The sequence below is a fragment of the Rhinolophus hipposideros genome (assembly GCF_964194185.1).
Source record: "Rhinolophus hipposideros genome assembly, chromosome: 19".
NCBI classification, from domain to species: Eukaryota; Metazoa; Chordata; class Mammalia; order Chiroptera; family Rhinolophidae; genus Rhinolophus; species Rhinolophus hipposideros.
In genome coordinates this window covers 35,237,235-35,251,699 of record NC_138065.1, presented here as the reverse complement: position 1 = coordinate 35,251,699, position 14,465 = coordinate 35,237,235, and the positions used below count along the sequence as shown (strand labels likewise).

Here is a 14,465-nt window from a genome sequence, read left to right as displayed (position 1 = left end):
CACCTAGATACCTATGGGAGTAGCTATTAAAGGCACTCTTGGGGAGCTGGGCCATTTTCTTAAGTGAAAATTTCCCCTCGTTTAACTTTAAAAAGTCTGGATTCTGCTACATCGGGTTTTCCTTAAAGCTGGCACAGCAGTGTGAAAAAGTGCTACTTCAAGGTGGATAGACAAGGTGGTGTGGAGGGTGTCTTAGCTTTTCCGATCTCTGAGGCTATAACTATAGAACCCAGTTTATAGATTTAACTTACTACCAAGGGGTGCCTTGGCCACTCTGGAAAAACCTAACTTAATATCTCCTGAGCAGAAATGACAACGCAGGAACACACGAGGCCCTATGTTCTCGTACCAACAACAGGAACATTTCTGTTATTTGGATGAATGTTTAGGGATTATTATTATTTTTTTTTGGTGACGAAGAAGTATTTCTTTTAGTAAGCCGGAAATGTCCTAGAAACAAAAACTTGATAACTAAAAATTACAAATTTTAATGTGGCTGGATTCAGACTCACCACTCCTCCTGCAGAGAAGCTCTGGAGGGTTCTACTGAGCACATGCGTATGCCCAGAGCTCAGGTGAATGCTGTGGAAAAAACTCTGTCATTTACAGATTTGGCCATCAAGAAAAACATCTGGTAATGCTGGGGCTTTTGAAAAGCAAAAAGGATAAGTCCTTTCTTTCATATTTAAATTTCCATGATGCATTACACTCATAATAATAAGAACGCCACATTTGACAAATTAATTGGCTTCCAACTAGCTTTCCCCTTTTATCAAATAAGATATTAACCTCTAAGAATAACATTAATCCAGAATTATACAGAATACTACTAGCAATAATCTGCCGCTGTTTTAACCATTTACATACTGGTCAGCTTCTTGACAATTTGACATTTCCTAAAGGAATCCAGTAAGACTCAGTATTTACAGCTTCATGTTATGCTATTTTTTTCAAAAACTTTGCAAAAACCAAAATCATTAGATTCTTTAAGATAAAACCTTATTGATCACTAACTACTTCATTTGTTAACGTTATGTTCTTAATCCACAGAAATCTAAACTTACAAACTAGGACCATTCTAAAACACCTATCAGACTGACCTCTTCAAGCACGCTTTTGTTTCGAAAACTCTTGTGTGGTCACTGCCCACTACAATTTTTAGACGTTTTGAGTTTTTTAAAGGAGAAAGAACAATGGAAAAGAGAAGCATAGCCGATGATCATTAAAATAAGAAAATCTTAATGAATTTTGATCATTTTAATAAATATATATCAAGAAAACCTCACTTTATTACAACAACACATTCATATACAAGCATCTACCATCTAAGTTTTCAACATCAAATGTTTATCAAATATTGAAAATAAAGGACAAAAACCTTACTAGACTATTTAGCCATAACACAAGAACATGTTTTAAAAATTGGTCCTTGAGGACATTGTCCAAATTATGATCCTACTCATACACTGTATGAATGAGACCTATATTTAATATTAATAGCAATAAAAAAAAAAAGCTTTATCTTGGAGAAACTGGGAGGACTTACTTATTTCCTCCGTTTGGCGTTTGGTTCCTGTGAAGTATTGTCTAAGGAAGCCCAAGTCAATCAGTAACCTTGGGAATTGGAACACAGTTTAGCAGAAGGAATTGGCTAGAGTGGAAAGAAGAATGGTCAGAGCGGGGCACTCTGAACCCTCTTGCAAATGTACAAATTAAAGAAATTCTTGAGGAAAATGCTGACTAAATATACACTAGCTATTGCCGACTGAGTCCCATTTCTCCAAAATAACTTTCCAAAACCTAAAATCTTTACATTCTTTAAGATAAAAAAACCTCATTGATCACCACATCATTTATTAACATTGTGCTTCTTAATCAACAGCAAAAGTCATATATAAAAAAACCACATGCTTTTATAATCTAAACAAGTGAAACGATGCAAAACAGATTAAAATATAATGCATGCCACTGGTTCATGAACTTCATTGGACAAGAAAACCAAACCAAACAAAATGACCCAAAACCCAAAAAACCCAAACCCCAGCAACAAACCGTTGCCATAGAAAAGCTCAAGCAGCTAGTGCTGATTTCCAACAGCTCTCTTTTGTTTCCTCCATCCCTTTCTAAAATGCCAAATTCAAAAGCAATTGGGCATCAAAAATAAAGGAAGACTAGAGATGTCGAATCAAAAGTTTAACGCAATAGTTCGAAGGTAACGGTTTCCAAACAATATTGATCCACCCTGTGTTTTTTTTTGTTTTTGTTTTTTCCTGTTTGTTAAATCCCTGCTGTAACTCTGATTTATCCTTAATTTTCACATTGGCAAAAATTAAGATAAAGTAAGGCACCAAAAATCGCCCTGTATAACACTTGTCTAAAAGCCTCACCCCCCACCACAGGCAAGAGGAAACTTGCAGAGTACCCTCTACACATAGTACTATCCTCGCCCCTAGGTGGGTGTGTTTCATTTCCGGTACATCCTATTTTCATCTGTCACACAGACTGTTAAGTACAAGTACTTAACATCACCACGAAGCTATTCACCTAGCTCCCTGTCTTCAGTCATGTATTCAGAAAAAAATACTGTATCATATAGACGAAGCAGACATCCTTTGCTGGTTATATTGACTTGTTTACCAAATAACTACCTAATTAATTGGCAAACGTTGAAGTTTCTCAGCTAGTGACAGGCTCCTTGGGGGTAATGAAAATATCACAAGGGCACATTGTCCCTCAGTCTAATCTACTGATCTTTTCTGTAAGAAAACCAGGATAGACTTTTAAGTATTAAGTTAACTGTTATCTTGGTAAAATCACCACATTTATAAGTAGCTTGCTGACGCCTACTATACAGAGGTTTTATGCAATCTGCTTTCCAGGCATTAAAATGACACGGCCTGTTCATGGCATAATTGTATCAGTTGTACAAAACTAGAAAATCCATTCAAAATAAAATTTATGAGAGCTAATTGATCATGCTGGGCATGCTTCAAAGTTTCGGTGATAAGACGGCTCATGTTCTATTTCCTTTTGCTGCAGCACAGTTTGTTATTTGGTGACGGCTCCTTTTTCCGTAAGGACTTTTTCCAAGACTCACTTACACTGTTTTTTTCATTATATCCAGTCTCGAAATAATCATAAAATTGGCCTTTGCACTCAAAAGCAAGGTCATTTCCCACAGGTTCATGGCTCAGGGGGCCACCATCCCTGCTGGTGTCATTATTGGCTTTCTCATCATTTAATTTGGCCTTTTCCTGAACACCAAGTGACCTGACATTAGTAACAAAGATTTCGTTGGCAGGTATCTGGCCATCACCCTTGTAAATAGGTGCGCTGCCTACACCAAAATCCACCTGGTGGGAACAACTCGGTAAAGGCAGAGGGGGAGAGGAAGAGGAAGATGAGGAGCAAGAGGTGGAAGAGGAAGGGGAGGCAGTGGTGGAGGCACTTCCGACATTAGCATTAACCGAAAGGGGTACATTTAGGTAGTGACCACCACATTCTTGGTAAAAGCAGCAGGCATGAAACTTTTCACACTCCTCTTTGGCCATCCGCGGTCGTTTTCGGTAAGGACAGTCTTGAGCCATAAACCACTCTTGGGCAGAGGTGCCATTAAAAGAGCAGGCAGGAAAGCACCAGTTATTCTGCATGATAATTTCTCCATGGATCCTTTTCATCAAATTGTTTATAAGGACAGATCTTCGGAGGTACACTTCCGGATCATCGATAAACTTTAGTTTTTCTAAGGACATATAAAGGATGTGGGCTCGTTCCTCAAAAATTGAGATGGTCTAAAAATCAAAAAAGGAAGAGAAAGCTTAGGAAATGGACTACATAAAACCAGCATCACAGCCTGTTTGTTTCCTGGCAGTTTCTGGGTCTGGTCATGTTGTGGTCCTGTGTGTCTCCCCCACCCCCGTTCACTTAGAGATGCTGTCCCTCGTGCTGCTAATGTCCCCTTTCCTGACTCACTCGCCTGGTCAAGCACCATGGAATCCGGCCACAATGCAGACCTCAGCAAGGACAGGTCAGGTTGTTGTCTCTTTTAAGGAGCAGTGAAGGGAATGGAAAAACACACAACAGCACGCGTTAGAAGTCAGGACAGCAGTTTCTTTGGCAGGCAGAGAGCTAGTAACTAGAAGGGGGCACAACGAAGGGTTTTGGGTCCTGGTCATATTGCTTCTTGAGCCAGATGTTAGTGACATAGATATATTCACTTTGTGAAATTCATCAAGCTGTGCTCTTATGACACTTGTGCTTTTATGTGTGCATATACAAATACACGCACACACACACAAACACACTCATATATTGTACATCAACAAGTGTTTTTAAAGAGATGCCAAGATGCAAGTCATCATGAGTATACTTCACCATCAAGGAGCATGAGACCTGGCTTTCAGTGCTATCCCTCTTTTCATCCTTTGGCTTTCATACTTGCAATTATCCTTGCTCGATAGGGGGACAATGATAAGGAACCAAGCTCAGAACCAGGAAGGATCTGTCAGTTGAAGGAACAAAGCTGGTGTCCTTTTGGGGACAGGCAGGAGAATAGATGCAGAGAGAAAACGAGAGGACTCACTCCTGAGCTGGGTGATACCATCATATCATTGTGTGATGGTTGGTAAAATCCAGTGGCAATTGGAAAACAGCTACAACCACCACACAGAAACTAAAACAGAAATGAACTGCTTGTGTCCTGGGGGCCAGCTCTTCCAGCTCATAAAAAAGCCAACTGGTAGCATAACCTGAGGAGCTGTGAACTTTGAAACCAGTGCAGGCTGACCAAATGCAGGGACTACACACACAGGGCAAAGCCTGGCACCTGCCAGTGTCTTGACGAGCAGGGACAAAGCGGCATCTAACCGATGGGGGTGGGGGTGGGGCTAAGAGGAGACAGCTAGATGAATCAAAAAACTGAAAATGCTCTCTGCATTTCAGACAACTATGGTCTTGGGTTGATGAAATCATCAGCTATTTTTTGAAGGAAGACAACCAACCATAAGGAAAAAGAACTGGTATTTGAAAAGCTTAGGTGTCCAATTGCATACTTCTACACCCTTTTCGGATCCTGTTATTTTCTTCTAACACGTGCAAAAAGTTAGCTTTGGTCTTTTCTCGGGAATGAATTATATATTTTTAACAAACGAAACATATGTAATGCGTGTACAATGAAGTGCATGCTTTCATGCACACATTCACGGGAGGGTGAGTCCACCCCTAAGGGGTCGGGAAAAGCCCTGGGTAACCACCCCCACGTGGGCACACAGAAGTGGTATTGGCCACGGGAGAGAGCCCAGAGCGGGGACCATTCGCAGAAGAGCTAGTGTATTTCCGGACATGTGAAAACGTGGAATAACCATAACCCTTAACACAACTTGAGAAAAATGAAATCATTTGTAAAAAAGATGTTCTTTGGATTACATAATTTTGTTATTTCTGGGTAGAGGAGCTCCCGCTGGCTCTTTTCTTCAACTCCTTGTGAAAAATAACACAGGACCCAAAAAAGTGACAACAATTAATATGGCTCTGATGAGAAGTGGCTCATTTTCATTGCTTGGGTGGAACAATTTAATTTTTGGAAATGAATCAAGCAACTGTTACTAAGTATCTTAAACTCTTAATAAAAATAATGACTATTAAAAAAACATACTTTATGGCTACAGCTGCTGAGTGGTGGGTGAAAATCCTCTTCTTCCACATACTTCCTCTTAAAGTATGTGATCTTGGATGCTGTTATAGGATTTGAAATTCCCCTGTAATGTGATCCTGTGGTAATAAATCAGATATGACAAATGACATGCGGTTTGCCAGAGGTTCTCCAAACAAAATACTTTCCTTTCCTTTTCTTCTAGGAGATAACTTGGCTACGTATTTGTCTGTACATGTGGTGATTAAAAATAAACACTTGTCTTAATAGTTGCTATCATACGGAATCCTGCGACCCAGGCCAGGCAAGGATTTCTAGACAATTACAGAGGAAAATGACATATTTCAGCATTTACTAAATACTCAGACCCTTAATTTTATGCACAGGCAAACAGCAAAATTCATAAAGGGAAGGTGGGGAACAACTCTGAAATATTAGTATTTATTCAAATTGTTTAATTAAATCCATGATACCATAACACCTCTGTTCAAATGTATACATGTTAAGCTGTAAGCACTAAAAATCAAACAAGTTTAAAATATTATTGGCTCTAGGTAAGGAAACAAATGATTATCTGTACATTGGAGTTATAATATTCTTTCTTTCAAAATATGCAATTTTAAATTAAAATTTGGGTAACTAAAGTCCTTTCTGCTCTCAAAAATGTAACAGGTCAACCATGAATTCAAGTAGGGTCTAATTTTTAAAGACTACAGCTTTTAATGCTTTTTAGCAGAATGGACTTCACTAATAGTTATTTTACATTGCAGGTTTGTTTTTGTTTTTTAAACTGCTAGTACTACACAATAGCCAAAGGAACTTACCTTAAAATACAAGAATAAAGAATCCAAAAGAACATATTTCTATTTTCTGCTGTGAAAATTTTTCCCCCCACAATACCAAACACCAATTGTGTGCTTAATAAAAAGAAGCGACACATAGCTGCGGGTCCAAAGTGCAGATTCTTTTTGTCTCGTGAGATGAAGATTTAATTGTCGAGCCCACCAGGGCTTGTGCCGCTCTGAGAGAGCCATACAGTTCCACAGGGTTGAAAACCAAAACTCAAACTGAGAGTTTCAAAATCTGGTTTAGTTCTCTTAAAAATACAGACGCATGACCTACACACGAAGCAACCGTACATATCCAGACTCAGATTTGGATGCAATTTAAATATCACCTGTGGTCCTCTCCCTGGAGCCCGGGGCTCACTTCAGAGAGGTGCACAGACACCCTGAGAAGTCCCCAGAGCAAGGCTCAGCGCAGAGGGGTGCACCAGACACCACCCACCCCACCAGTCTGGCCTCAGAGGGCAGCAGGGGAAAGGTCAAGAGCAGTACCTGCCAGTGGGGGGCCGGTTCCCCGGTCTCCCTGCAGAGGAACCTGGGCTGGCCCTGCGGGGCTCGGGCCTCCGTAGCTGTCAGCCTCCCATAGTGTCTGGTACCCTGCAATTTCAGCAGCTCCTTCCGAGACAATGGGCTCGCAGAAGCTATTCATGGACAGAACCAGAGTCATCTCTGACAGCCTCAGATCTGAAAAAACAGAAAACAGCCCTCATCAAGAGCAAGCCAAGGGATGGCCTTGGCATCTTTGCCCCTTTGCTTTGGGAAACTTTTAATTCTTGGTCCTTCCCTTCACCCTGAAACACTTTATTATTTTTTTCAAAGAAAGCCTCAGCAAACTCTTCTTGCTGCTATTAGCTCAGCCTCTATGTTCAGCAATCTGCATTTCATGGGCGGATCTTTAAAACCCCCTTTCTTATTGTTCTCAGATTCCCCTCAGCCCTCTTCCAGACAGCTGCTTTGCCTCCTAAACACATTTTCCTTCTGACCTTCCCGCAGAAAATGTACCGCTAGGAGGCAAGGCCAAAACCCTTGCGTTTCCTTTCTATTAATAAGGCAAAATCAATTTTCTAGTCAATCCCCTGGGAGTCTCCTTTGATGAAATCTGCTAATCAATCAAAAGCAGAGTAGGGGAGGCAGAAATCTCCACCGGAATCCCTACTGACGCTCTCAGCTTTGGTCTGCTCTGCTGCCCTCCTCCTCTCGTTTCCGCAGGGCCAGTTCCTCTACAACATTCTGGGGCTCCCTCCACTTTCTTCTCCCAAAGCGAAGCAGACAGAGACACACTTGGTAGTTGTTTCCACCAGCCCTGATCGGCCTGAACTGGATCTGCCTCCAGTCAAAACACTGAGAGATGAAGACAGAAAATTGGCTCCAGTTTCAAGCCGTGAGTTGCAGTCCCACAGGAGCCAAGCACAACATCAACGGAGCAAGCAGAATATTAAACAGGAGCCAGGGCTTCAGGGCCAGAGGCAGCCAACAACTCTTTACACTGCAAAGCCCAGACACAAGGCAGGAACTTTCCAAGAGGCAGCACATCACTGCCCTTCTCCCCAGTTCACGTTCTTCCCTGTGGCCTTCAAGGAGACTGGGAACCTCTCTTCTGTGATGTGCTCTGGGCTCCTCTGTAACCCAGGTGGGGGGTGGGGCATTTCAATGGGGACCAGAGTCTTCACTTGGTCCTAAGTAGGGCTCAAGGTAGGGTCAAGCGTGAGTTCAAGGGAGAAGGGGGTCTGATACTAAAGTAAAAAGACCTGGGGGCCATAGGTCAATGGTGACAGCAGGGTAGCCTCAATATCTTATTAAAATGGTGCCAGTTCCTTTAGAAGAGCCAAACCTCCACTATCTCACTTTGCAGTATAAAGAACTGTCACAAAGAGTGATGTCAGGCTTGCTTTCTGCAGATTGATTGTCTTTCAAGTAGACACTAAGGGTCTAGTTCGTGCTCTCTTCCCCAAATTACATAGCTTGTAATGTTTTGGGGAAAGGGTGAATCTCCCATTGTCTCGTGGGAGACTATTATTACCTACACGTTATACCAAGGGTATACCAAGGGTATACCAAGGGTCCACTTCCAGGTAAAAGGAGGAAAGACACCAGGAGAAGGGGAAATAGCTTCATTCAAGGGACAATGTCCTTCTGGCTAACAGAGCAGCTCTTGGCAGCATGACTCCACCCTTCACCAGGCTTCTCTCTGAGACCCTAAATTCCGTCCCAATCACTGAAGAATGAAGCAAGGCCTTCTGACAGCCAGGGGAGGTGTCCAGGTCAGTGGCTAGAATTAGGACCCAGCTGATTTGGGCTTCTAAATCACCTACCCCTTCTCTTTTTAAATGCCCTCCAAAGAGGCAGCAGCTAGGACTTATTAGAAAATCTTATTACAAGAGAAAAAAAAGTTTCAATTAATTCCCTAAAAAGAAATGGTGGAACATGTCATTAATTTTGCTCTTTGACTCATCAACCACAAAATTTAGACTACATTGATTTAACAAACTACACCATTCTGTCTATCACCCCTCAAACTTGGCATCCGAACAAGGTATTTAAACCTCATGATAATTTATTCCCTGGGAGGCTCTCATGAAATAGTCCAAATTGAAATTCTTAACCTATTCTATGACAATTGTATCCGGAAGTGCTATTGCCAGGAACAAATGAATTCCAGCTTCTTCTCAGAGTCAGTAAGTAGCCCTGTTTTAGAGACTGTAACAATATTTTCCAGCTTGAAATTTACACTCCTTTTTGTGCTGGATTCTGGGAATAAGATCCAAGCTTTTTGCCTGTGTTGAACTTTTATTACATCTAAACCAAAGCAGGTTGACAAATTCATGCCCCTTCAGGAAGCAAAGCCTTTGCAGGCCCCTAGAAGCAATTACCTTTGTTTAATAGGACATTATGTGGGCCCTGAGCTCTTCTTTGTTAGTAAGTTTGTTCATATTTTAATGACTTGTAGCTGTTTTGGTTGTTAAGGGTGTCAGGGTTTCTATTTGTTAGTATTGTTTCCAGTACATGAAATTCTATCATTACCCATTTGAACTTGAAACATGGCAGAACTGTTATCTTGGCTTTTTTCCTTTATGATACCTAATTTCAGTTAAGTTTTTCTTTTCTGAATTGGAAACTTTTACACACAAAATCTTAACCTGGAGAGGCTGAGTTCCACAAGTGATTGAATAAGTCTGAATAAAATATAAATGAGTTGTGATTATTTGGGAGTGGGGAGGACATTTTGCAATTGAGTCCTCCTAGTCTATTTAGGACTTAAATCGGGATGTTAACAAATTAAGAGGGTGAGTTTAACGTTCGTGAAGAATTGGGAGTGTGTGGCACTAAGCACCAACGTGTCACATGATTTTTTTATTTGTGTTATATGTACAGATCCAAACTGTCATTATTCTCTGTATGATAAGATTTACATTATAATTCTACTACTGAATTCAGAAGTTTAAATTCACAAATTTGTGTGCTGTTAATATTAGATACAGTCAAAGATATACATTAATGGTAAAAAATTATTTTTTTTAACGTCAGAGGTGAATGGATTCAAAAGAAGGGTGTTCAAGTGTGTTTTGTCTATACATGGGTTTAAAAAATAAAAAGGTCCTAACCTTTTATCTTCAGGCTCCTGCATGTCTGTTTTGTCAGCCAAGTAGATGTAGTGGAATGACACCTCAAGCATTCCCAGAAGACTGAGGGCTAAAATGTCAAGCTTTTCCCCCAGCAAATACTCACAGTAAAGTCACCAGGCATTTCTTTCTATGCAATTCGGTTTTTCCAGATGACTTAGGCTTGTTCTTCCCTAGGAGCCCTTGTGACGCTAATAGGAGTGGCTGGCACATAGAACAGAGTAGGTACAGATTCAGCCGCACCTGGAACTTAACAGGGGCTCCTGGTCATTCTTTGCCCATCCCTCCCCCATCTATCACTGGAAATTCGAGAACGTTTGATGAAGAGCATTGCAGCAGTTAGAGGTCTTATTCCAGTACTGAAAAGCAAGGAAGTAAAGGGCTGCTATTTTCCATGCACCTTTGATGCCACCCGTCTTAAATGTCCTGCCCAGGTGGAATCACACCCCTGACCTCGACACTGTTCCTAGTAAGATCTCAACAACTCAACTAGCCCTTGGTGGTGGTGGCGGTGGAAGGGGCTGGATGGGAGGAATGAAATCCTTCAACCCTTCTCAAAAGACAGATGTCTCTTTTCTGCCAGGCCCTGCAGTACACCTGTCCGCCCTGGGAAGTAAGTACATTTCTCAGCTGTAGCTCCGAGAGGCCAGGAGCTTGAGGTCAGGTCCTGGTGCTGGGAATTCGGGTCCTGGCCCTGAGGGGGACAGGGATGGGGTGGGGACAGGGGTGGGGGGTGGTGGAGGGGTGCTCGGGTGTCCAAGACCCGGCCCCAGGTCTCTCCATCCCAGGCCCAAAGCCTGAGGTGGGAGGTTTGGAGAACCCACACCCTGTAGGCTGGCAGCAGCCACCAGGTCGCGGCTCCCGCATCAGACACCCCCCCGGGGGTCCGTGCGGAAGCCTCTGACGCCCGCTCTGGGGCAGCAAGCAGAGCCCTGCCTGCCACCGGCCTCAGGAGAAAGTAAACAACACCCCAAGTGTCTGGGAACAAAGGCAAGTTGTCTTTCCACGGTGCTCGAGTCCTGCGTCTCTCCTGAAGAATAAGAGCTATTATTATTCTTTCTTTTCTTCTCTTTTTTTCAAACCAAGTTTCCTTCTAAGGGAAATGAACACCAAAGGTAGGATTCCAAGGAAATGACTCAGGGCGGCTGGCGAGGCTGGCCCCGGCCCGCGCTCCAGCCCGCAGCCGATCCCGCCCGGCCCTCCTCCCTCCCTCGCCCGCCCGCCCGCTCGGAGCCCGCGGCTGCGGGAGCGCCCTGCGCATCCGTGGGAGCGGGGCTGTGGGGACACGGCCGCACCTCCCGCCGGCGTCCGCCGCCCCAGCCGGACACTCGGGAAAGTTGCGAGGGAGGAGGAGGCGGGCGGGGAGGAAGGGAGGGGAGGCGGAGGCGTGGAGCGGGCGGGCAGCGGCCGAGCCCGCCGGGGAGGTGAGCTGAGGACAGAGGAGCCGCCGCCGCCCGCAGCGCGGCGAGGAGGGTGCGGGGGCGGCGGGGGCGGCGGGCGGAAGGGGTCGGCCCCGCAGCTCTTCCTTGTTCTCACGAACGCGCCCCTGACATCCACCACCGCTCCCTCCCACCTGCCTGGCGCCGGCGTCCGGACCTGGCGGCATCCCTCCTACCGACCGACCCTCGGCCCCGAGGACAGGGGGTCGCGCGGGCCCCGAGGACCCCGGGGTCTCACCGGAGCTGCGGTCCCCACCCTGGACGAGGGCGGCCGCCGGAGCAGCCGGAGCGGCGGGGCGGCGGGGAGGCGGGGAGGCGGCGGTTCCCGCCCCGGGCGAGGCGCTCCCCAGCCCCGCGAGAAGCCCGCGCCGCCTCCGTGCCCAGCTGTGCGCCGGCCCCACGCCGCCCCGGGTCCCGCTCCGGCCGGCGCGAGTCCACGCGGTGGCCCCGGCGCAGCCCCGGTGCCCGGCGGGCGCGCGGGAGGCCGCGTGGGTGCCGGTCCCCGCGAGCAGACGCCCGGGCCGGCCTGGGCCCCTCCGCCCGCGCCGCCCGCCCGCCGCCCGCCTCTTACCGCGGGGTCACCGGGGGGCGGCGGCCGCGGCGCTCCGGCCGCTGTGTGTCCGCTCCGGGCTCGGCGCCAGCGCGGCCGCCGGGGCACAGTCGCGCCGGTCCCGCCCCGGGCCCGCTCGGCGGGGGCCGCTGCTGCGCGGCGCGCGAGGGTCCGGGCAGGTCCCGCCGTCGCTGCAGACGGTTATGGTAATGAGCCGCTCTGTCTAGCGAGGAGCGCGTGAAACCCGTCAATCCTGTTTGCCATTTCCCCGTGGGTTTCCGAGGAGAGGTTGTGCAGCGTGCCCCCAGGGTGAGAGAGGGAACATGACAAGCGCGCGCCCTCCCTCCCTCCCTCTGCTCCCGCCGCCGCCGCCGCCGCCGCTCAGCAGCACACGGGGCGCCTTCCCCTCGCCCCCACCCCAGCCCGCCCCCCGCCTCCTTCCCGCCCGCCCTCCCCCTCCCCCTCCCCCTCCCCCTCCCCCTCCCCTCCCGGTGCCCGGGGACACGCGGGCTCAGCTCCAGCCCGCTGCCCAGACCCCACGCGCTCCCGGCTCCCGCCCTAGCCCGGGGGGCCCGGTTCCAGCAGAATACTGTATTCACTCGGCAACCTTCTGAGATGTCTTCTCTCTCTCTCTTTTTTTTTTTTAATTTGGTTTAGTTTTGTTGTTGTTGTGTGTGCGTGTGATTTAAAAAAAAAAAAAATCTATGCCTTTCCCACCCTTTGCAAAAGACTTTCTTCTCCTTTGCCACAGCAAACGGAGATGAGAAACAGATGTCTTTGCAGGACCAAGCAGTTATTCCCCCCCTCGCCTTCTGCCCCCGCCCAGTCCCCTCCCGAGTGTATACAAAAGCAACCGTGCTCCTGCTGCAACTTCAACTGGCAACACTTTCTGGGTGGGGAGCCTCAAGGGAAAACCTCCAGGAAATAAAATAGTAATAAAGGAGATTGTCCTTGGTCAAGAGAATGTAGCTTAAACCACCCCAGAATCACATTATTTTGCAAATGGTAAGTTTCCTCTATATTGGGCTCAACTGGAGTTTGTTTTTTGGAACATTAATTCATAACTCCTGTCTAGGGACCCCTCTGTAGTCGAGATGGGTCATTTCAGGTGTAATGAATGCAGAGACTTGGAAGGCATAGAACTAATAAAACCGGGGGGAAGGCACCTGCGCAAAAGTGTTACAAAGACTATAATGTTTGTTTACTGCTACCATGCCAGATGTGCTAAATATAACACTTCTTTAAAACAGTGATCCTCCGACTGTAAAAAAGCAAACCTCTGGCTGGCTGGCTCCCTAGGAATCAAGGAGAGGCACAGACTGCAAGTCAGGGAGGAAAGGAGCAAGATCAAGGACCAGGATTAGCATCTGCAAATTGAACTCTATCTAATTTGCATGTTTATTTCTTAGAATTATAATTAAATTTGTGTAATAAATGTTTTCCATTTCATTTGTACACTTAAAATTTGGGTGACTGACATGCAGTTAAGTGAATTTTTTTAAAAGCAAATGTAGTTTATTCAATAAAGCAGCAAACAAATATTAAACATAATTAGAACTAATCTGTTTTGAAGGTATTTTTGTTGAACTTTGTACATTAAAGACTCTCAGAGGTTTTAAGAGTATTAGGAAGCTGAGAGAGGCAATTATGCTGAAAACAGACGAACTCAACAGACTTCCAGCAGCATTATTTCATTTTTTCCAAAAGACATTTCAGGGTTGCATGCCTAAAATTGGGAGTGGGACATTCATCTTGGCTTTATTCTGAATCACATTAAATTGTATTGGCTCATGCATGACATAAGCCATTATGATGATAACTTAAGAATTGTAAAGATGCCATTTTGTACAATCAATGGGTGTTGCATGCCCAGGTTATGGGTAGAATATGATTTTCATTTGAGTGGGGGAAGAGGACAAGGAAAAGGTACAAGGGCAGTTGAAGCCGTGCAAGTACTTGAAAATCGAATTCAGTATCTAAAAGTGGTTAGTGCCCAACTCAAATAAAGAACTAAATGTGAAGGCTTGGAGGCATGGCTTACTATTGTTTTTATCTCCCTATATTAAAGTTTTATAGCATTTAAAGGACTATGGGGAAATCTCCACACACACTTGGCAGTGTCAAAATACATAAAACCAAAAGGAGTAACTTAAGCATAAAATTGAGAAATAACGTGAGACAACGTATCAGCATGGGTTGCACTGGCATCTTTGGAGCTTTGGACCTAAGACGTGAGCCTTCTGGGAAATTGGCATTTATCTTGGGTGGGGAGGACTCTTGTCTTATGCTACTCATTCTATTGTTACCACAAAATGACATCACAGCACAAATACGAAATCATTGTACTTCGCAGCACCCTTG

General features: G+C 45.5%; 1 protein-coding gene across 5 annotated transcripts; it reads right to left on the bottom strand.

Moving 5' to 3' along the window:
* Positions 1 to 1,242: 1,242 nt before the first annotated feature.
* SERTAD4 (SERTA domain containing 4) lies at positions 1,243 to 13,629 on the bottom strand. 5 transcript variants are annotated; one of them, XM_081026791.1, is made up of 4 exons: positions 12,126 to 13,629; positions 6,988 to 7,179; positions 5,654 to 5,769; positions 1,243 to 3,791 (listed from the first exon to the last, which is right to left on the bottom strand). In XM_081026791.1, the coding sequence occupies exons 2-4, from the start codon at positions 7,160 to 7,162 to the stop codon at positions 3,021 to 3,023; spliced, it is 1,062 nt and encodes a 353-aa protein (XP_080882917.1). In that variant the 5' UTR covers positions 7,163 to 7,179; positions 12,126 to 13,629; the 3' UTR covers positions 1,243 to 3,020. The 5 variants fall into 5 exon arrangements, with proteins under 5 accessions (XP_080882917.1, XP_080882921.1, XP_080882919.1 ...); XM_081026795.1 differs by lacking the exon at positions 12,126 to 13,629 and adding an exon at positions 11,793 to 11,970; XM_081026793.1 differs by lacking the exon at positions 12,126 to 13,629 and adding an exon at positions 10,098 to 11,325.
* Positions 13,630 to 14,465: the final 836 nt, after the last annotated feature.

What these genes read in the sequence shown, in the direction of transcription:
- SERTAD4 (XM_081026791.1), bottom strand. Translation starts at nt 7,162, where the DNA reads ATGACTCTGGTTCTGTCCATGAATAGCTTCTGCGAGCCCATTGTCTCG. An exon ending in AACCGGCCCCCCACTGGCAG is followed by an intron (nt 5,770 to 6,987) that starts GTACTGCTCTTG and finishes TTATTACCACAG; the next exon opens with GATCACATTACAGGGGAATT. An exon ending in TCAGCAGCTGTAGCCATAAA is followed by an intron (nt 3,792 to 5,653) that starts GTATGTTTTTTT and finishes TTTGATTTTTAG; the next exon opens with ACCATCTCAATTTTTGAGGA.